Source organism: Podarcis pityusensis (genome assembly GCF_964106645.2).
Source record: "Podarcis pityusensis genome assembly, chromosome: 14".
Lineage (NCBI taxonomy): Eukaryota > Metazoa > Chordata > Lepidosauria > Squamata > Lacertidae > Podarcis > Podarcis pityusensis.
In genome coordinates, this window is record NC_138039.1 from 43,401,582 (window position 1) to 43,422,753 (window position 21,172).

Consider the following 21,172-nt stretch of genomic DNA (forward strand, 5'->3'; position numbering starts at 1 on the left):
GAAACTCATTGTATGCAGTTATTACCAAGAAAATTGGCAAATTTATTTTGGCATTGTTTTCTACAGGAGTAACTATGAACACCACCTACAGATAATTGGTTCTCTGCCATTACGCTCACACCATATCTAGATGAGCATTTCAAGACATATTGTCCTTCCAGGCTTGTGAGGCCTGCCATTTGTTCATCATTGCATCTGCAGGGAAACAGTGCAGTGGGTACAAGCAAATTTTTATATATACTTATATGCCACTTACATGCCATTAAAGGCTAAATTATAATCAATTATATATAATGCTAAATAATATATAATAAAATTTAGTGTTTAATGACAGTCAGTCATATTAGTTTCTAAAGTAACAAATGCTCTGTGCCATGCATCTGTGGAGCTTTGCAGAGTTTCACAGGATACGCCGCCTTGTTATAGACGGCAATTACATACCGTTCAACAGTCCTGATTCTGCCAGAACAGCCACAGAATAATAATCAATCATAATAATGTTATTATTTATATCCCGCCCATCTGGCTGGGTTTCCCCAGCCACTCTGGGGAAACACAAAATAAAAACAGTTAGAACTGGATATGGAACAACTGATTGGTTCAAAATTGGGAAAGGAGTACGACAAGGCTGTATATTGTCTCCCTGTTTATTTAACTTATATGCAGAATTCATCGTGCGAAAGGCTGGGCTGAATGAATCCCAAACCGGAATTAAGATTGCCAGAAGAAATATCAACAACCCCAGATATGCAGATGACACAACCTTGATGGCAGAAAGTGAGGAGGAATTAAAGAACCTTTTAATGAGGGTGAAAGAGGAGAGTGCAAAATATGGTTTGAAGCTCAACATCAAAAAAACTAAGATCACGGCCACTGGTCCCATTGCCTCCTGGCAAATAGAAGGGGAAGAAATGCAGTGAGAGATTTTACTTTCTTGGGCTCCCTGATCACTGCAGATGGTGACAGCAGTCATGAAATTAAAAGACGCCTGCTTCTTGGGAGAAAAGCAATGACAAACCTAGAAAGCATCTTAAAAAGCAGAGACATCACCTTGCCAACAAAGGTCCGCATAGTGAAAGCAATGGTTTTCCCAGTAGTGATGTATGGAAGTGAGAGCTGGACCATAAAGAAGGCTGATCGCCGAAGAATTGATGCTTTTGAAATATGGTGCTGGAGGAGACTCTTGAGAGTCCCACGGACTACAAGAAGATCAAACCTATCCATTCTTAAGGAAATTAGCCCTGAGTGCTCACTGGAAGGTCAGATCCTGAAGCTGAGGCTCCAATACTCTGGCCACCTCATGAGAAGAGAAGACTCCCTGGAAAAGAACCTGATGTTGGGAAAGACGGAGGGCACAAGGAGAAGGGGACGACAGAGGACGAGATGGTTGGACAGTGTTCTTGAAGCTACGAACATGAGTTTGACCAAGCTGTGGGAGGCAGTGGAAGACAGGAGTGCCTGGCATGCTCTGGTCCATGGGGTCACAAAGAGTCCAACACAACTAAACGACTAAACGACAAAAGGTGCTTCTGAAAGAATTCCCACCTCAGGGGGTTATGGTAGGGGGAACAGTCTCATGAGGAATCCGCACTTGGAATGAACAGCCCAGGCATTGTAAGAGGGACTTAGAGCTCTGACTCATCCAGGTGCTGGGAAGGGATTTGAGATAGGCTCCCCTTGCAATACTGGGGTAAATCAAAGGCCCGGAGAGGAAGGAATGGACACACATCTGTGCCCCAAAATATGTTTATTGTGCTCCCTCTTTCCAATGTCTTTCTCCAGCCTTGGTAGGCAGTGGCTCCCACTCAAGCCACCTGACTCATGTAGCAACGCAGTACCATCCTGATTTTTTTCCCCTCAGGAATGTTGGAGGGTATGCAATCATCTATAAATAAATGTTTGATTTGAAAGGAGAATGCCAGGAGCCAAATCAGGTGTGCTACCATGCAAGCAGTGGCACCGTTCACCAGGGAAGAAAATAGTGTTTGTTTTTCCGCTCCATGTGAAGCATCCCCAGTGAACAGGTGCCTTCCACCTTTCTCAAAAAACAACATCATTAGGATTGCAGCTCTGAGGCAGAGATGCAAAAGGTTAGAGGGAATAAGTATCTCCAGGGCCTCTTGAAATGCTCTAGTGAAAATGAACACATATACTGAAGTAGGTTTATGAACAACTCAATAAACAGTTTTTCAATTCTATCAGTTGTTAGACTGTTCTTGCTAACTAATTATAAATATAACGGGCTAGATTCACTTAAAACTGAAAACCCATTTTAAAAACTTTCTCTTTTTAATTTCAGAAGGTAGAGAGCTAAAACATTCTCCCTGCAAAGGATAGCTTAAAGAATAGAAGGGTAAATGTATTTCAGGCCTTGAAGAAAAATGAACTGTTCTAATAAACTCTTGGTTTTTCCAATAATCCCCAGGGATGGAGAGTTTGTGGCCCACAGATGTTGTACTCCAATCCGCATCAGCCCCAAGCAGCATGCCCAATCCCATCAAGGTTAAGTAGAGCTATAGTCCAACAACATATGAGGAACCAAAGGTTCCCATTCTTTTGGATTACCCCTTCAGAGTGTGACATGCTGATACTCCGGATTGCTCTATTACTTGACAGTAAGCCACATTCAACTCAATGGGACTAACTTCCAAGTGTGCACATATGTAACTGTACTATTAATATTTTTGCCTAATGAAATATCTCTGGAATAAAATCCCTAAGAACACATAAAAGTCTATGTTTATTTTGTTCTACTATGGCAGATCAGGAGTTTTGCCCTGCTAGTCAAGATATGCTTGCCCTGCTAGTCAACATTTTGCCCTGCTAGTCAAGATATGCTCAGTGCTGTGTCAACATAGATAAGATCATGTCTTCTCTACCAGTATTAAAAACCAACTGGTCACTGCAGTTTTATATGACCAACTAGGATATGCACCTGAATTCCAAAAATGAGAGCTTTCAGTGGTTTAAAAACATTCTTTTTTTTTTTTTAAATAATATTTATTAAAATTTTCAAAAATACAGAAAGTAAAAATTAAAATACATTCAGATCCTTTTTTTTCATATATCCACTTTCTGGGACTCCCCCCTTCCCCCACCCCTATCATATTCCTTTTTCATGTTGTTGGCTCCACAAGCTCTCGGTTCTGATTAAAAACTTAATTTGTTTAAACCATTATTCGAATTTAAAATTTCTACACTCCTCATCAATACCCTTAATAAAAAACCAAAAACTTCTTTCCCAGGGCCCACCCCATTTTCATTCCACAATTTCCCTTTTTTTTAATAATAAAGACACCCCACATAATAGAAATATCAGAAATAAGAAATAAAAGATATAATAGATGAAACAAAGCCAGTTCAAAAAAAAAGAAGTTGACAAGCCTTTGGATTTTAGTTCTCCCCCTCTGTCCCCGGTTTAATTTCCCCCTGACCACCAAACCATGTTATCCGCCTGGAATTCTTACAATCCATAAATCGCCTATTTCCCCCAACTCCTTGCTGGCTTTTTTTTTTTTTTTTTTTTTCCTTTCATAATTATTTTTTAAAACACTTAACTTCAGATCTTTAATAAAGCTCCCCCCATTGTTCTTTCCAAATTGTAGTCCAGTTTCCTCTTGTTCCGCTGCTGAAACGTTCTAATTCAGAAGCTTAGTAAGTCTGCAGGGATTATTGTTATTCAGGAACAAAAACTTGCGTTCAGTCCCTTCCTTTCTTCAATAGAAAATTCTATTGTCTCCTTTAGCTGAACACCCTGTAGACAAAATATTTTTTCCGTTTTGCAGCTTTCCCAGAAGATAACCAGTTCTGTAAAATTCCAATGGTATTTTTCCACTTACGACCATCTTTGTAATGTCCCGAAACTCCTCTAGGGGGATTGTTGTAACTTTGTTTTCTCTAGTCCAAAAGTCCGATTGTTATCCATATTTTCGCCATTTTGTATCCAAGTTTTAACAAGTTGTAACAAATTGTATCAAATTTAGCCAGCAAAGTTCTCATAATAAAATCCTCTCTGCTTTCCGACTTTGACAGCTACTTTGACAGCTGTCAAAATCTCCGACTCTTTTCACCAGGCTCTCTCTTCAATCACCCCGGTTCCCAGGGGGGGGGGGTTACGTTTCTTCTCCCTCAATTCGTCCTCCAGCACAGTTCTTATAATTCCCCATCGTGGAATTCTTAGTTTTTATCAGCAATACAAATCTTTTTGGACCTTGGTTTCCCCGTCCTTGTCTTGGAAGGTTTACAATAGGGGGGGGGACTGACTTCCTTTTTGGATCCCCCCCCGCTCGTGTCCAATTCAAAAAGAAATTCTTTTTTTTCCCTCCTTTTAAACCCAGTTTCCAAATTACTCACGGGTTGTTGTTAAAAAGTCCGAATTTTCAATGGAAGAAGTCAGCGCTCTCCGCCGGATGGCATGCGGCTGCGCTCGGCAGGGATAGCAGAGGACTCAAAGCACCACGCTTCTCCCCGGCACCCGATCCGTAGCCTTTAAAAAGGCTCCTTCACGAGTCGGGAGGGCGCTGACGGTGCCAGCCGAGTCTCCATGTCCACGGCCCTCGTGGCCGTGGTTTTTAAGGGTCCCCGCATCGCCGGTGCGGTAGGACCCAGCCCCTGCCGAGCAGGCTCCCTCCGGAGCTCGGAGGGAGTCCGCCATTCGGCGATGGCGCCAACCCGGAAGTCCGGTTTAAAAACATTCTAATTCTAGTTATTGCAAAAGAAATACTCCAAGAATTTAAAAAACTGATGCCAAAAATATATTTTTGTAATTCGGAGTGTGTCACTTGTGACAGTTTTTACAGAACAACATGAAAGAGATTTCAAACAAAATCAAAACAAAAATACCTTTGTATTATAAAAGTAGATGCCAAAGTGTGATAGCATAATATTTGTGTAAATTAAGTATTTGAATGCAACAGCCCCTGCTACATTTGGCTTTATGGAGGGGCTTCTAGCCAAGATATATCATTTGCTATATTGATTTACAGGTGCTACTACAGTCAAAGGCAGAACACAGGAAAGTCAAGCTATATGGAGCAAAACCAACACAACTATGTGCTAATCATCACCAAGGAAGAATTGCATCCTACACTTATAGAATGCAAATAAAATAGATTTCAAGAAAATTTAGTTCCAAGTATGGCCACTTCAAACATTATTTACACAGCTTGACTGCTGCTCAAAATCCACATGGTTGTGGTGAAATTTGTTTCCCATGTAAATTGGCTAGACTGTACTAAGAATCTGCATCAGTGTCACAGCTCTGTAAGCTGCTGTGCAGCCAAACATTTGCACAGCCACATTAAATCCTGAGCATGCAGAGATGACGTTTTCCCATTACCATGTTCTGCCAACATTGGAATCAGCCCTAAGCTTACATACCACAGTGGTTTTCAAAATTAAATACATTACTTTTTAAAAACAGACTCTTCTATGGGATTCCCAAACACCTTATTTTTGTCGTTTTGTAGTTGACATATAATCTGATTTTACATGTTAACATTTAAATAGCAGAGTTTCTTCTGCAAAAAAAGAATTGTTACCTATAACCAATGGAAACAAACATTTGTTAAGGTTTTTTAGCCTATATTTCAGAAAGGCTGTTTCCAGTTAAGGAACCCATACAAGGATTACTGCATATATGATTAACATTTTCAGTGACAAATCGGTAATAATTTCTGAAGTTTGACTTATTATTTATTCTATATCTGTTTTTAAACTGTTCTGCTTGTTTTTACTTTGTGCTGCTGTTTTAGTCTTGTACTGTTATAGTATTCTACTATTTTATGAGTTTCAGGATGTTATGGTTTAATTTTATTACATAGGATTTTATTTATAAATAGAAAGTATTTATACAAATTTCTGGAAAAAGAAACCAAAAACAAACCAACGGGCCCTAAATGCAACATATAACTTAATATATCCATAGCTATCTGACGTGCCCAGCCACATAAGAAAGTCTGGTTTTGTGCTTACCACAATATGTATATATGAGCTTGGAATCTATAAACCGAACTTTCAGGTTATGAAGAACAGCAGGTTCATGGAGATAGCTGAGGGCTGTCAGATCATTTTCACCCACAAGTATGTCAGGGTTTCGCAGGGGTGGTAGCTCCTTGGACTTAGCATCAAGGCTATATTGAAGTTCCTGGAAATTAAATAAGAGCATATATTACCATGCATCCAAAATGATCAAACACATCACTATACATTTTTTAAAAGAAACGTATATGGATATAGTTGAGTACACATATATAACTGCCAATTTTATTTACAATATACCGTAAGCCACCTTGAGCACTTGGGTTAATAGGCAAAATATAAATAAAAGCTGCAACAATTTCAGGCATGTCTAATTGATGTGCGATCACCGCCGTGCAGGTCCTTTTGAATCCAGAAGAGGGCAGGGTAGAGGCAGAATGGGGTGGGGCAGAGCTTACGGGGCAGTGCACTCTGCCGACGTACACGGGGGCCGGAAATGGAACCCCCGTGCAAAATGGTTGCCACCTGTACTACAAATAAACAAGACCATGAACATGTAACCTTTTGCAGCAAATGATAGCAAATTTTAAAAAAAAAATGAAAAGAGTTAACATTACCTTGCCATCCTCAACACGAAGATGAAGGACTTTGTCTCCTGATTTATAATCTTTTACAAGTTCTGCTGATTTCCAGACTACTTCTGGATCAGGTATCCAAATCCTTGCATACTGCAAAACAAAATTAAGAAAGGATCAGCTGTATTTTCTCAGCAATTTGTATTGAAATAATAAGAATAATCACACACACTAACATTACCTTTTAAAAATTATCAGCCATGTTATGGGGGGAAATATTTACAGCAAACATGATGGTCTTCAGCTGAATTCAATGAGAACACTGTATTGAAATAATCCAATGAACTGAATTTTTATCCCCAGTTAATCCTATGGACTTATTTGAAATCAGGGATGCAATCCTAAACAAGGTATCTAGGAAGTGTCTCAAGGGAACTCAAGGGAAATTATGCAATGCCCACAGGTATGTATTGAATGCTTCAAGGCAAAGACAGGCAGGAATTATTACCACCACCACTTGAGAAGAATTTCTGAAATTGTTTATTAATGCTAACTTAATAACTACTACTTCCATGCACTGACTTAACTTTATTAACAGATGTAGCCTATACAGATTGTTAGCAAATTAAAAAGTGCTTGGGAATTTTTGTTATAATTTCACTCCAATGACTCCTAGGTTTTACTGCAGTGGAAAATGCCTCCAAGTACTGACACTATGGACTCCACCAAAAGGACTTCAAGGCAAGGACTGAAGATCATCCATCATGTTTTTTATTTGAAGATTCTAATCTAGAAGTGCAATAGCCACTTTCTTTTGAAGAAAGATGATATAGTGGTCTAACTGGAAACTCCTTGTGGAAAGAGAAGACATACTCCTAAAGATTTATTTTCCCCGCCCACATATATAACTTTTCTCACACAACAGATTCAGTCCAAGACATCCTGGTCTTGAAATCAGAATCCAAACTGGGCCCATTCCTCCACAAAATGCACCATTGTTGTCATATGCATCCACACAAACAACCGTTATAAATTCACACGTTGCACTAAAGTCATTCATTTAAAAGTTGCACCCTCTCTTCCTAACCTCAAACATCACCAAAAATCATTACAAACTGTGCTCTGAGGTCCTGGTTACAGACAAACTCAGCTTTGCACTAAATGATTTGGCTGTAACAAACAGCTGTGCCACTAAATCAGGAGGGGATGCGAGCAGGTGAAGCAGGAGGGGAAGACTAAGCATACGAGTAGTCATGGAGCAGCAAACCATAGCTTGCCACTGCATCAGAATGAGTCCAACATTTCTTTTAAAATTTGTGGAAAATATACCGTATTCTTCGCTCTATAAGACGCACCAGACCATAAGACGCACCCAGTTTTTGAAGGAGGATTAACAAGAAAAAATATATTCTGAATCCCAGAAGCCAGAACAGCAAGAGGGATCGCTGCGCAGCGAAAGCAGGGATCCCTCTTACTGTTCTGGCTTCTGGGATAGCTGTGCAGCCTGCATTCGCTCCATAAGACGCACACACATTTCCCCTTACTTTTTAGGAGGGAAAAAGTGAGTCTTATAAAGCAAAAAATACGGTAGATGGCAGACAAGAGGACTAATCTGACTATTCAGATATTTTGATAACACTTGTATTTCACAAACTCTCAAGTGGCAAGGCTGCCTTTCCATATACTCCATCTGTCCCCGTCTACCAGGGACAGTACCAATTTTTTGTTACCTGTCTCTGAGAAATGATGGCCCCTATTTTTGCCTTGCTAAAATTGTTTTAATGTGAATTGCTAGAATTGCCACGCTTTAGGAATCAGCTCACTCTACCACCACGAGGGAATCTAGAGCTTACATTACTGAGTGGGGATAGAGCATACCGTTTGTGGTTAACACACACATATAAATCCATGCGCTGTGACATCAGTGCAGTATGCAAAAGAGTTTTTCATTTCACTTACTGCAAATATTTTGACCATTATGATTTTCCAATATATTTTTAACCAAAAGAAACAAATGCCATCTTGGCTTTAAAATCAGTGGATGACAGGCTATTGAGGACTAAATGCAATGCTGTGTAGGAGTTGATGTGGGTTCAGGAATGTACCTTTCACACGTATAGCTCTGATTTTCTTCTGTGAAATATTGGAGGCTCTGCCTTTCTAATCTATTCTACTTTCTGGGACCTCCAGTCGCTTTTTTATAGATTCAACTAGTAAAACAGCAGCAAAAGCAATAGGATATAAACCCACTCCTGTAGGGCCAGCCCATCTATGAGGCAAGATGAGGCGACTGCCTCAGGCAGCAGGATCCACCAGGCAGCAGATCCCAATGTTGAACTTTCTTCCCCTTTCCCTTGTTCCTGATGTAGATCTTCCCTCACCCCTTCTTCCCTGGCGGGGATGGGGGCAACCCCAGGTACCAAAATGTCTTGAGCCAGCCCTGCACTCCTGACAAAGCATACTTGGTTGTGCAATGGCCAGTTTCCTGAAGTAATGTGGCAGCTCCTGCTACACCCCTAGGGTGCTCTGCCAAGCAGGCTGGTCTTGCCCATGAATGGACCTGCACTGAGCAACCACTGTGTGCCTTTGCACTTGAGTCTGTAAGTAGAGGAGAGGCTGGCACATACCTGGGTGTGAGGGAGGAAGTACCCCTCAGTTTAAGAAATGTGATTAGACAATACAGAAATGCAGCAGGTAATTCAGTTGGAAGAGCTCTTGCAAAACTACACTAAAAAGGCAATTCAGTTGGAAGAGCTCTTGCAAAACTACACTAAAAAGGCAATTCAGTTGGAAGAGCTCTTGCAAAACTACACTAAAAAGGCAATTCAGTTGGAAGAGCTCTTGCAAAACTACACTAAAAAGGAAGTGGCATTCTGGGCCTTCATGCAGGCAGCTATGCCTGAAACTATGCAGCCAACACTTTATGAATCTTAGAAACCATCTGGAAGCAGCCATTCCATCAGGCTGAAGCACTCCATTGACTCTACCAAGAAACAAGCAACTTTTGGCTTCCCCTCATCTTTAACTTTTTCCATCCCAGCTGGTTGTTATAAGAACTCTACAATTAAGAACGAGTGTCTGAGTTTTCCTTCTTCCTCTTCCTTCCCAATCCCTTTTCCTTTTTTTACTGTGTCTTTCCTGATCTTTGAAAGCCACTGTGGGAGCCTTTTTTGGCTGAAACCAGAGTTGTCGAAAATCATTGGCGAAAGGGTGGTTTCAGTTCCCCAACAGAAGAGGATAAGTGATCCTTGGTGTGAATACAAGTATTGCAAAAGGGTTCTGTTATATCTATGAAGCACTGGGAGGGAAAGTTTCTGTTCTTCAAACATAGCACAGCAGATGTTGAAGTCTTATGAAATGCCTGTAGATGCACTGGGTAATCCTGGAAGGGGGTCAAATAAATGCTAACCACACTAAAGAGAAAAAAGAACAACTGGACCTATAACCTAGAGACAGTTCCTCCACAATTATGAAGCTTTATGACTCTTGGAACCACTTCTAAAGTGGTTGCACGTGATTTAATGGACAAGCTTATGGAAGACAAAACCAGGAACTACTTGTCATTGAATACAGAGCAAGCATTTGTTTTCTTTTTCTGTATTCATAAAAAAACCATTGTGTTCCATAGCAGAACTTAGAGCATCTAACTGAAAGCCATGCACTGAACCACACCACAATACAATAGAACATGGGCTTTTAAATGTATTTGTGGGAGGGGGGGTTAATGGTTTGTTTTGTATGCATTCCATGTTTTCATTTTGTATTTTTTGTGGCGAACCATCCTGTGATCTTCAGATGAAGCTGAACGTGCACAAGTTAAACGTACATAAGTTGAGGGTCTACTGTATTCTCATGCAAGTACAATAGGGAGCTTCGGTGAACTCCAGATTCATTGTTTCACAGCCTGCCCAGCCTGCCAAGCACAAGACTCTGTAGCTGCCCTCCACAATGGAGACAGCTGGAGACAAGAAGAAAAATGAAGTGGAAGAAGAAAAATGTGCCTCAGAAGCACCAATAGTTGTGAAGTTTGTGTCAAACCACAGCTCCCCCATCCCAATCTTAAACCCAAATACAGACTGAGGTCACCATGCCTACCAGCACCTGCTAATCCAGAGATTGGGAATTTGTGACCCTCCAGTTGTTAGATTCCAACTCCAATTACCCCACAGCTAGTATGGCCAATAGTCAGCGATGGTGGGAGGTATGGTTGAACTACATATGGAGAGCCGCAAGTTCCACATTTCTGTGCAAAAGAAACTAATATTGGTGCCTTTCCTGTGGAAGCTGCTTGAAGCTGAGCGCACATTTTTGCTGCTTTGGCATTCTGATTAGTGGATCTACATTGGGAACTGCTGCCCCAGTGGATCCTGCCGCCTGAGGTGGCCGACTCAGCTGGTTCATGGATGGGCCGGCCCTGGGGAAACTGGGGAAAAGGCACCACTGCAGTACACACGCTACAGAAATACTTGTTGAATACTCTCTCTACTCAGATCTCAAGCAGATAAAGAACTACACAACTTTTAGAAGACATCTGACAGCAGCCCTGTATCAGGAAGTTTTTAAAGTGTTTTTATATGTACTGTAAGCCGCCCAGTCTGATATTTTCAGACCAGTGAAATCAGCAAGGGGCTGTTCATTTAGACAGCCAGAATCTGCACCAACTAAACTGTATATCTGCAGTATAGCAACTGTAACTTTAAGAACTTTCTTTCCCAATCCTTTTTCCTTATGTGTCATGTATTTTTAAGAATGTAAGCCTGAGGTCACAGACCGTATTTGTACTGATTTTTGTAAGCTGTTTTGAGAGCCTTTTCAGCTGAAGGGCAGGGTATGAATGCTTTTTAAAAATAAAAACAGGAGCTGGGTATCATTTATCATTCATATATAAGGCCGTGCCACGATATCATTTCGAATCTCTGCTTGGGAAACCAAAACACTATCTCCTTGCAACAACAGAGAGAAGGGAAAACCAGATTGCAGATCACCATAGAAACCAGACTGCCAGAGCCAGCTGAGCCTTCCACGTGAGATAGTTAAAAGGATATTAAGATCCTGCTACCACAACCAGAAAATGGTAGTTTTAAACATGCATGCTTGATCATCTGTAGTTTTACCAACAGTACAGATAACACTTCAATCCTTGCTTAAGACAGCAGAAAAGAGAATTGTTTTAATAATAAAGCTGCCGGTGGCCAAGCTGTACATTATGTTGCTCTCATTTATTCTGAATTACAGCCAGCTCTATTCTGAAGAATCAGAACACCGACTCATATCAAACATGCAATCTGTAGTATTTATTATATAAGCTTAGCAGGATAGTAATGCCCTGCTACAGATCTGTGACACTGTCCTAGCAGTTCCACATCAGGGTATATGCTATTGAAACCCAGACCTAAGAGAGAACTCTTGGAAACATTCTATGGCAGCTGGAAAGTAGCACAGATGTTCTGCACGGCTTAAAGCTGGTCTAGAATAGAGAAGAAAGCAGCAGCTGCTACCAAAAAAAACCCCCAACCCTACCATCCATGAATATAATACACTGGTCTCAGATCGAGGGTGATGGATTGTTGGGGTTCTTTTTAGCAAAGGATAAATAACACAGTGTGTCAGAACAAGGATTCACTTGAGACTGTTTCACTGGCTGAATACTGGGCAGGCGTGAGATATCTTTACAAAGAAATCCCAAAGCCAGAATGTTTTCCACAAATTAAACACAAATGAATTGTTTTTTCCAAGATACTGCTAAATAGCATCCATTATATTATTGCAACACCTCAAGGACTGCCTCTCCCTATATGAACCAACCTGTACCCTGAAATCATCCTTTGAGGCCCTTCTTCATGCGCCTACTCAACAGGAGGTCCAGAGATTGGCATTTTCAGTGGTGGCGCCTTGCTTGTAGAATGTTCTCCCCAGGGAGGCTTGCCTGGCACCATCATTACCTATCTCTAGGCACCAGACAAAAACATTCATTTTTCATCATGCCTTTGACTTCTAATTATCTATGGCCCTTTGTATGTTTGTGCTTATTTAATGTTTGTTTAAGTCACTTTGACTTGAAGTGGCAAAATATTAATCTTAATAATAATAATAATAATATGCTAATTCTGCTGCTTCTCCTTGCAACACTCATAGGCACACTTGACAAGATTTATGCAGAACAATTAACAAGTACATTTTCCCAACTCTTTCTTTTGCACACAACATAATAAAAAAAATAGTGGAGAGGCAGAATGAGGCATAGATGGAATTCTATCTCACAGAAAGAGCAGACACCATGAACCAGGGCAAGATTCCTCTTGTACTTTATGATACCATCTGAGATCACATGAACAAATCATCAGACCATATTAACTACCAAAACATTCACATCACAAGACGTACTTGAGGCATTCACCTCTTGACAACATCAGTGATGACTAGAAATAAGCTGGCTTTTCACAGGAATTCTCAAGACAAACACCTAGGATGTGTATTTCTTTATTTTCTATTTGTTGGGTGTTTTATTTAAATTGGATGTATAGATATGGAAACTACTGTTAAATGGTTAATAACTTCATTCCTCTTGTTACTTGTTATTGTGAATGCTTGAAACCAAGTTTCAATTTTTAAAAAAGTTCTGAAAACCAACAAAAGGAAAACAAAAAAAATGTACACCTAGGAAACAATGCCCTGGGAACGTCTCAGCTCCAATCAATATGCACAGGAATTATACAAGTACCTTTCACAGTAGCATTTTGTCATTTTAAACTCAAGCAAGGAGTAACCAAAGAACAGACTCCTCAATAATGCCTACTCAGTTTCTTTCAGTGATGTAGGAATATTTGAGCATATGAAATGAAGACAGCAGCATACATAACAGTACAGATATCCAAATAACACAGAAAGTAACTGAACCTCAGCTACAAAACACAGATCCAGAATACCACAGACACACACACATACAAAGGAAGTGCCAGTGCCAGATTATACACTAATCTTTTTACCAAGGAAGTAACGGCAGAATGGATTATTGTTTTCAGTGCATAGAATCTAAAAAGATGCCCTTTCTCCAATGTCTTCATCAGGGTCGGACCTACTGTTAGGTAGTAGAGTGAGCAATTGTCTCAGGTGGCAGGTGCTGGAGTGTAGCAGTAACAGTTCGTTCTCTCTCTCTCTCTCTCTCTCTCTCTCACACACACACACACACCCAATACTATCCAATCAGCAGCACTGAAGTAAGATTCAGCTGCCAATATTGTAGGCTTCTGTATATTGGGTCCAAGGATCACACACACATGGAGGTGATGGGTGGGTGGATGCTGGGAAGACCTCCCAGGGTGAGAGACTGGGAAAAGAAAGGAAAGCTCCCAGGTGAGAGATGGGAGGGTCCACCACTTTCTGAGACAAGTGTTAAGAGCTTTCTCTGCTTTTGTTTTTATTTAGGTTTTTTAATCTTATTGTATTATGAAAAAGCTTTAATAAAATCTTATGGGGAAAATGAGGAATGAAGAGGGGACTGTCTTGCCCTTTGCCTCAGTTGGCAAAACATCATGAGATGACCCTGGTCTTCCTCCATCAAAGGAAGATTCTTTTCATCAATGAAGAAAAAGCCACAGCTTGTTTCTCCAAAGCTTTGTTTATTTTCCAGGTATTTTGCCTCATCCTTTTGTAGCTTAGCAAGAGTCTGAGGTGGAGTAGTCAAAGAAACCATGGTTAAGCATGGCTGTTGAGTTTGGACATTAACACCTAACTATAGTTAAAATAAGGGATAATTCTTAAGCCAAAAGCAAACCATTATTTGTTGCCAGAAAACAAGCAATGATTGGTCTGCAGGGTTGAGTTTAGACATTTAAACAAACTATGGTTTAGCACAGGGCACAAACTAGGCCAAATATGTACACGTTCTTTAAGGGAGGGGATTTTGGAGTCAATCTGTAAGTCCTGAAATAGCATATGGTGCAATCTTCCTCTGACAGCATCATTTCAGAGCACAAATGAGTGCATGCTCGAATATTATCACAAGACATGAATTCCCTGCATTTTACTCAAGTCTTCCTGATTTGGTGGTGGTTGCTACATTCATACGTGCAGGAAGTTGGGGCTCTAAAAAGCAATGGTGAAATTCAAACACTGAGCTGCCAAAATTTACCACGTGCTTTTCAATTCCTCTCACAGGTCACAGTCCTGAGGCACTTTCTATAATATGTAAAACATTTCAGCTATTTAGCATGATTAGCACATCCCTTTTCTTAGCGGCTGGCTTGTTTTTTATTTTTAGCTTTTTAAAATTCTCTGGGAGAAGAAGTGAAACTGTTATATACTCCAAGACTGAGCAATGCAGCATGTCAAAGTACTATTTGTAAGACTGACATAAACTCACACATCTCTACCACTCTCAGAAGCTACAGTGCTCTTTCTGGAACTAAAATAAAGGGGGCAGTTATCCCTAGGTTTTTAAATAATTTGCCTATTTTTGATCTTTCAAGAGCTGGGAAATTTTTGGTGCCTCCTGAGAGTTTTGCTATACCCTCCTGTTGCTGGTTCTATGGTTCCACCTTGCCCGGCCCATTGCTTTCAAGTTTTTGGGTGGCATATACCGTATTTTTCGCTCCATAAGGCGCACCGGACCATAAGGCGCACCTAGTTTTTAGAGGGGGAAATCAAGAAAAAAAATATTATTATGTCCGCTTCTCCCCGAGCTTCTCAGGGCTGCCGAGGGAAGCCCAGGTTCTCCCCCCCAGCCCCAAAGAGCAAAAAAGCCAAGACAGCGAGCGGGATCCATCCCGCTCGCTGTCTTGGCTTCTTTAGCCACGCGCAGCCTCTCAGGCCGGGAGAGGCTGCACGCAGCTATGGCAATTCCCCCACCTCCTGCAAAAGCCCACAGGAGCCATGCATCCTTTAAGGAGCGTGTGGCTCCTGTGGGCTTTTCTATGAGGAGGGAGAAGGGATTGACTGGCCGCGTCAGTCCCTTCTCCCTCCTGGGGAAAAGCCCGCAAGAGCTGCGCGGAGCTTGTGTACGGCTCTTGGGGGCTTTTCCTGCCTGCCTCTCCCTGCATTCGCTCCATAAGACGCACACACATTTCCCCTTACTTTTTAGGAGGGAAAAAGTGTGTCTTATGGAGCGAAAAATATGGTAAATGTTGTTTGTAAATGAATGGATGGATGGATAGATAGATAGATAGATAGATAGATAGATAGATAGATAGATAAATAAATAAAACCACTCCCACAGCTATAGCTTTCACCCATTCAGAGGTGGTCATGAAAGTACCAGGCCCCTTTCTCAACTGCCCATTATTTACCAGTTCATCCCACTCTTCCTCCAAGGCCTCTGAGTTGGCATACATAGTTCTCGGCACTCACACACAATCACCCGCCAACAACCACCCTGGAAGGTTAGTTATAGGCTAAGAAATGATGACTCAAAGCCCCCCGGTGAGTTTCATGGCTAAATTGGGGGTTGTATCCACATCTTCCCAGTCCTCCTTTAGCACTCTAACCACTAGTTCACCAAGCTTTCTCTCCACTAGCTATTGCTCCATCCAGTGCAAGCTCAGAGCCCAGGATGCTTTTTGCATGCTGAAAGGGCAGAGACTGCTGAACACCCAGAATGCCATAGCACATTTCTTTCTAGTCATCGGAGACAGAGCCCCAGCACAGCTTTTCATACAGTTTCTGAATTATGTGGGTTGTATCAAATGTAGACCCACTGAAATTACCGTATTTTTCGCCCTATAGGACGCACTTTTTCCCCTCCAAAAATGAAGGGGAAATCTGGGTGCGTCCTATGGGGCGAATGCAGGCTTTCGCTGAAGCTTGGAGAGTGAGAGGGGTCGGTGCGCACCGACCCCGCTCGCTCTCCAGGCTTCAGGAAGACATACACAGCCTAGGCAGCCCTGCGGGAGTTCCCGCAGGGCTGTCTAGGCTGCGGATAGCAGCCTGCTTCCAGGAGCGCCGGGCGCGCTGAAAGCAGAGCGCCCGGCGCTTCGGGAACACATCCGCAGCCTAGGCAGCCCTGAAGCAGAGCGCCCCTCGCGCCGGGCAGACATCCGCAGCGTGGGGAGCCCTGCAGGAGTTCCCTGCAGGGCTCCCCACGCTGCGGATAGCAGCCTGCCGCCTGGCGGGCAGGGCGCGCTGAAGCAGAGCGCCCCGCGCACCGGGCAGACATCGGCCAGCCCCACAAGCTCGGGGGACAGCAGGGAGGCGCAGCGCCGCCATCCCGCTGTTCCTTGACCTGGTTCGGTTTCCCCGACCTGGTTTTGGGGGGGAAATAAAGGAAAAAAGTTTTTCCTTAATTCCCCCCCCAAAAAAACTAGGTGCGTCCTATGGGACGGAGCGTCCTATGGGACGAAAAATACGGTAAATGAACACAACTAACTTAGGGCCATTAATTTTCTGTGGGTCTACACTGTGCAGGACTCAGCTGTATATGGCCCCATGTTGCTTTCCACAACAGAAACAATGACACAAAAAGAAACATCAGAGAGCAGCAGCTGCCACCTGTAAGAATATAATGATGCTTCTTCCCAGCCAGGAAGAGAATTTCTTTTAATGCAATCAAAGAAGTGAGAGAATACAGTGTAGCGAAGCATTGCCCCTAACAGAAACACAAAGCAGAGCTTTTCTGACCACAACAAAAATAGCACCAGGCATTTTGGAAAGGCTTACTCGCCCTTTGCCTTGACAAGTTTGTGACAACACTTGTGCATTGGCTAGTGCACCTTAACAAAATGATGACACCAGAGACTCTAGCTGTATTATTCAGAAACCGATAGTTTCCTTACATTTGCAGGAAGAAGACAACAGAAAGGAAGATTACAGTGCCTGTACAAGTTCTGGAGTGTGAGAAAGGAAAGAAGGGAGGCGAAAAGAGACAGAATGCTAACATTGCTTTGTAACACTTTCCTGTAGCACAGCAGAGAGAAGGTTCTAACTAGCGTGTTCTTGAATTTACTGTATCACTTCAGACTGCAGGTGGAGAATAATATTTTTGATACTCCTCTATACTTAAAAAAGCAGTCTCCGTAACACTCCCATACTAGTTTTTCCGTGCATGACTAAACTACACACATTTCATCTATTTCATCAGTGCCACCTTCTGAAAGAAAACTGATGAACAGTGAGAGTTTGGCAGATTCTGCTATCAACAGAGACCTCAAGGTGAATGTCTGAAGACTGAAAATTTGCTCTCTTTGCTAGGCCATAGCACAGCATGCAGCTTAGGCAAATGAATCAAAATGCACAGCATTATCATTATTTTATCTATTATATTTCCCCTTACCTCTCACAAGCCTGGTCTGCTAACAAAAAGGTATATAACTAAAAGCAAAGTAAAAGTGCAGTCCAAAAGTACAGCAGACAGCATTAAATTTAATTAAAGAAATGCAAGTACAAATACAGATGATGTCACTGTTATTATGCTCCAACGATTGGTTGGAGCAACTTGAATTGCTATCTGAGCTCATATAATTTGCAGAACAGTCCAATTTCAGCAGCAAGGAAGTTCCACGGCCTTAGCCCACTGAGAAGGCCCCGTTTCATAAAGTGACCTGTCTAGATCACATTCATTGAAGGCAGCACAAGTCAGGCTTCCCCTGTATGCTACTACCAGCACCCAGAATTGGGCTTGATGTTCAGTGGCAGCCAATATAGTGCTTTCAGAATCTGTGCAACGTGCGTCTATATCAATGCCTTACACAACAACCAAGCAGAAGCATTCTGTGCCAGCTCATCTTCAAGGGAAGCCCCATATAGAGCAGTGTTAGAAACTTATATAAGCCACGTACCAGATGACAGCTTAAACGTAGGTTACTGTTGCTGCAACAGAATTATCTATTTGCCAGAGGGTTGTACTAGATCACCCTCAGGGTACCTTCCAACATTACAATTTAATGATCTCAACTACGTTGCTTGACTGTAGCTTGTTCTTACAACAATTCACTTGTCCCAGTATGCAAGAAAGAGAAACACACACAGCGGAAGTGGAAATGGTATTAACTAAGGACTCGGAAGTGGAAATGGTATTAACTAAGGACTAAGGCAGAGGTTTTTAAACTGTGGGTACCATCCTGGCACCCAGAAATCTCCATACAGTTGCAACTGGACCCATGTCTGGGAAACTTTGAACACTGCCAAAGAATGTATTACATTAGTTAAATTGGGAGCTCATGGAAGCATGGGTAACTGCAGCCAACTGGAGCCATAATTGGTGAACCAGGGGAACAGAGGCACTCCTAGCCACAGTGGCCCATGAGCACTCTGAGAACTGTTCTTTTATGGGAAGTGCTACCCCATCAGAATGGGCTGTTTGCCTAATTTGCAAGCCCAAGAACAAGTCTCAGACTTATAAAGATTCAGCTTTAGTTTATTGTTCCTCATCCAGTTCATCACTGCCTCCAGGCACTGTTTCAGCACTTGCACTCTCCTGATTCAGATGGTATGAAGAAATAGAGCTGGGTGTGTCCACATACTGGTGGCATTGTGCTCCAATTCTCTGACTGACACCTCCCATTGGTTTTGTGTAATGCTAAAAATATTAAGAAGTTTCACAGTGCGGAGAGACATTTTCCCTCCCTTTCATATAAGACAAGAATATGGAAACGTACAGTGAAACTGATGGGTAGCAAATTCGGAAAAGACAAATATAAAAGGACTTTCTCATACCATATATAACAACTGACATACAGAATTTGACAGCCACAGGTTTGTAATGGTGCCACAGATGACTTTAAATGGAGATTATATCCATGAATTATAATTCTATCAACTGCTATTCATTATGACAGCAATATGGAAATACCAAACTCAGAGAAAGTCTACTTTTGAATTCCAGGAGTTGGGGAAGAAACAACAGAAAGGGATGTTGCCTTCATCCCTGCTGGTGAGGTTCCCAGAAGCATTCAGCAAGCCACTGTTGGAAACAGAATAAGTGGCAAGATGGACATTTGGTCTGATTCTGTAGGGCTTTTCTTACGCTTAAAAGTCTTCAAGTTAACTGAACCTACCAAGTTAAGTTACTCACATTTACTACTGATTTTTAAAGTACCAAATAGTTAAAAAATGCCAAGAATCCCCATATAAATGGGCTGATGAAGATCACATTCCACTTGAAATTCAACTGACCTATGCTGAAAAAGGCAGTGACCCAATAAGATGTTTAAAGGTTTTCCACATATGAGCAAAGGCTAGACTATCATGAATGCAGTTGTTTGTTATTACTAGTTTCCTAATTACAAAAAAGGAAGCTTCTTTTATACTGGTGGTTGTAGCTTAATGAAACATCAATGTAATGCTATGATCGCTTAACCTTTTTACAGGAAAAATAGAAAGAAGACCCCCAAAAAGTCACCCTGCAGCTGGACTGCAATACTATATACACACTTTTCTAGGAGAACTGAACTCAAGTGGGCTTACTTTGGAGCACTAGTAATAGGCACATTGTGATGTAATAGGCACAATAGGAAAACATAAATAGTTAAAGGAGACTCATGGTAAGAAATTGGAGCAATGATTTATGGTTGCAACTTGAAACTAGTTTCCCAAGAATGCATTGGCCGAAAAGTCAACAGAGAGAAGTCAGTATTTACAGAGCTGCCATTAAAACAGAACTCTCCACTGCAAAAGGCCATCAAGCATACATTACATACCATATAGCTGAGGTTAGTTTTGTTTTCATTTTTAAACACGGTTTGTGCTGCTTCCTTCCTATGCATTTATCTCAGTTTAACGTAAATCCCTTCCACCTTCTGTGATCACTGCATCAGCAACAGCTGAATACAGTACAGTACGGTATTGCCTTGGATCAAAGCAGCGCACATGTGTTTGCTTATTATCAAGATTTATATCCCGCCTTTCTATAAATTATCCAAGGGGCCAAATCAAACCTCTTCAATTTACAGCATAAAATGTATGCACAAAAGGAAGACATGCCTTAATGGAAGGGCTCTAGTGCAACTATTACAAAGAGCAAATTATACTCTTGACCAATCCCCTGAGCCCGTTTATTTATTACCTGGCGTCTATCTCTAGTTTCCCCGGCTTACTTTCCACTGAAGGAAGTGCAAGGGTAGAAATCAGCAATGATTTTTCAATGACTTTTAGCATTAAAAAAATGGCAGTGATCTATCCACTTTAGGAAGCCACAGTCCCCCCCCACACACTTTTTTTTGGGGGGGAGATAACTGAGGTGCCAAAGATCTACCAGGAACACCCCGTGATCTACCACTAGATCATGATCTAACTGTTGGACACGCCTGATTTAGAGGATTGGGGAAGCCACACCTTGCTGAAACACCTTTTTACAAACTTAACACTGCCTTGTAACAGATGAATGCCACACTAACCCTCTTGGCTGCAACAAAGAATGAGAGGCATTACAAATAGTTTTGTAGTGTGCAAAGATGATTTTATTGTCTCATTAAAAGAAAAGTCAGAAGAATCTGACATCTATTTCGGGATACTTTATTTGCATACACAATACTGCCACACGGTAGTTCTGTTAAGAGACCAGCAACTTGTGGCTCTCCAAGTTGTTCAATTCCAGCTTGTTTTTATATGAATCTTGTAACTAAGATTTAGTGTCTGAGTCTGCTTTTACCGTCCTCCCTCCCTTTTCATTTTGTGTTTCGCAGCTTATC

At 41.6% G+C, this 21,172-nt stretch overlaps 1 protein-coding gene across 5 annotated transcripts in view; it reads right to left on the bottom strand.

Annotated features, from left to right (window-relative positions):
• MYO5A (myosin VA) overlaps nt 1-21,172 on the bottom strand; it is a 117,961-nt gene that overhangs the window by 83,944 nt on the left and 12,845 nt on the right. For all 5 annotated transcript variants that reach the window (XM_080980223.1, XM_080980222.1, XM_080980225.1 and 2 more), the window contains exons 2-3: nt 6,597-6,707; nt 5,974-6,145 (exon numbers count right to left, since the gene is read on the bottom strand). In XM_080980223.1, coding sequence (XP_080836349.1) covers nt 5,974-6,145; nt 6,597-6,707 — 283 coding nt within the window. The remainder of the gene's footprint in view (nt 1-5,973; nt 6,146-6,596; nt 6,708-21,172) is intronic.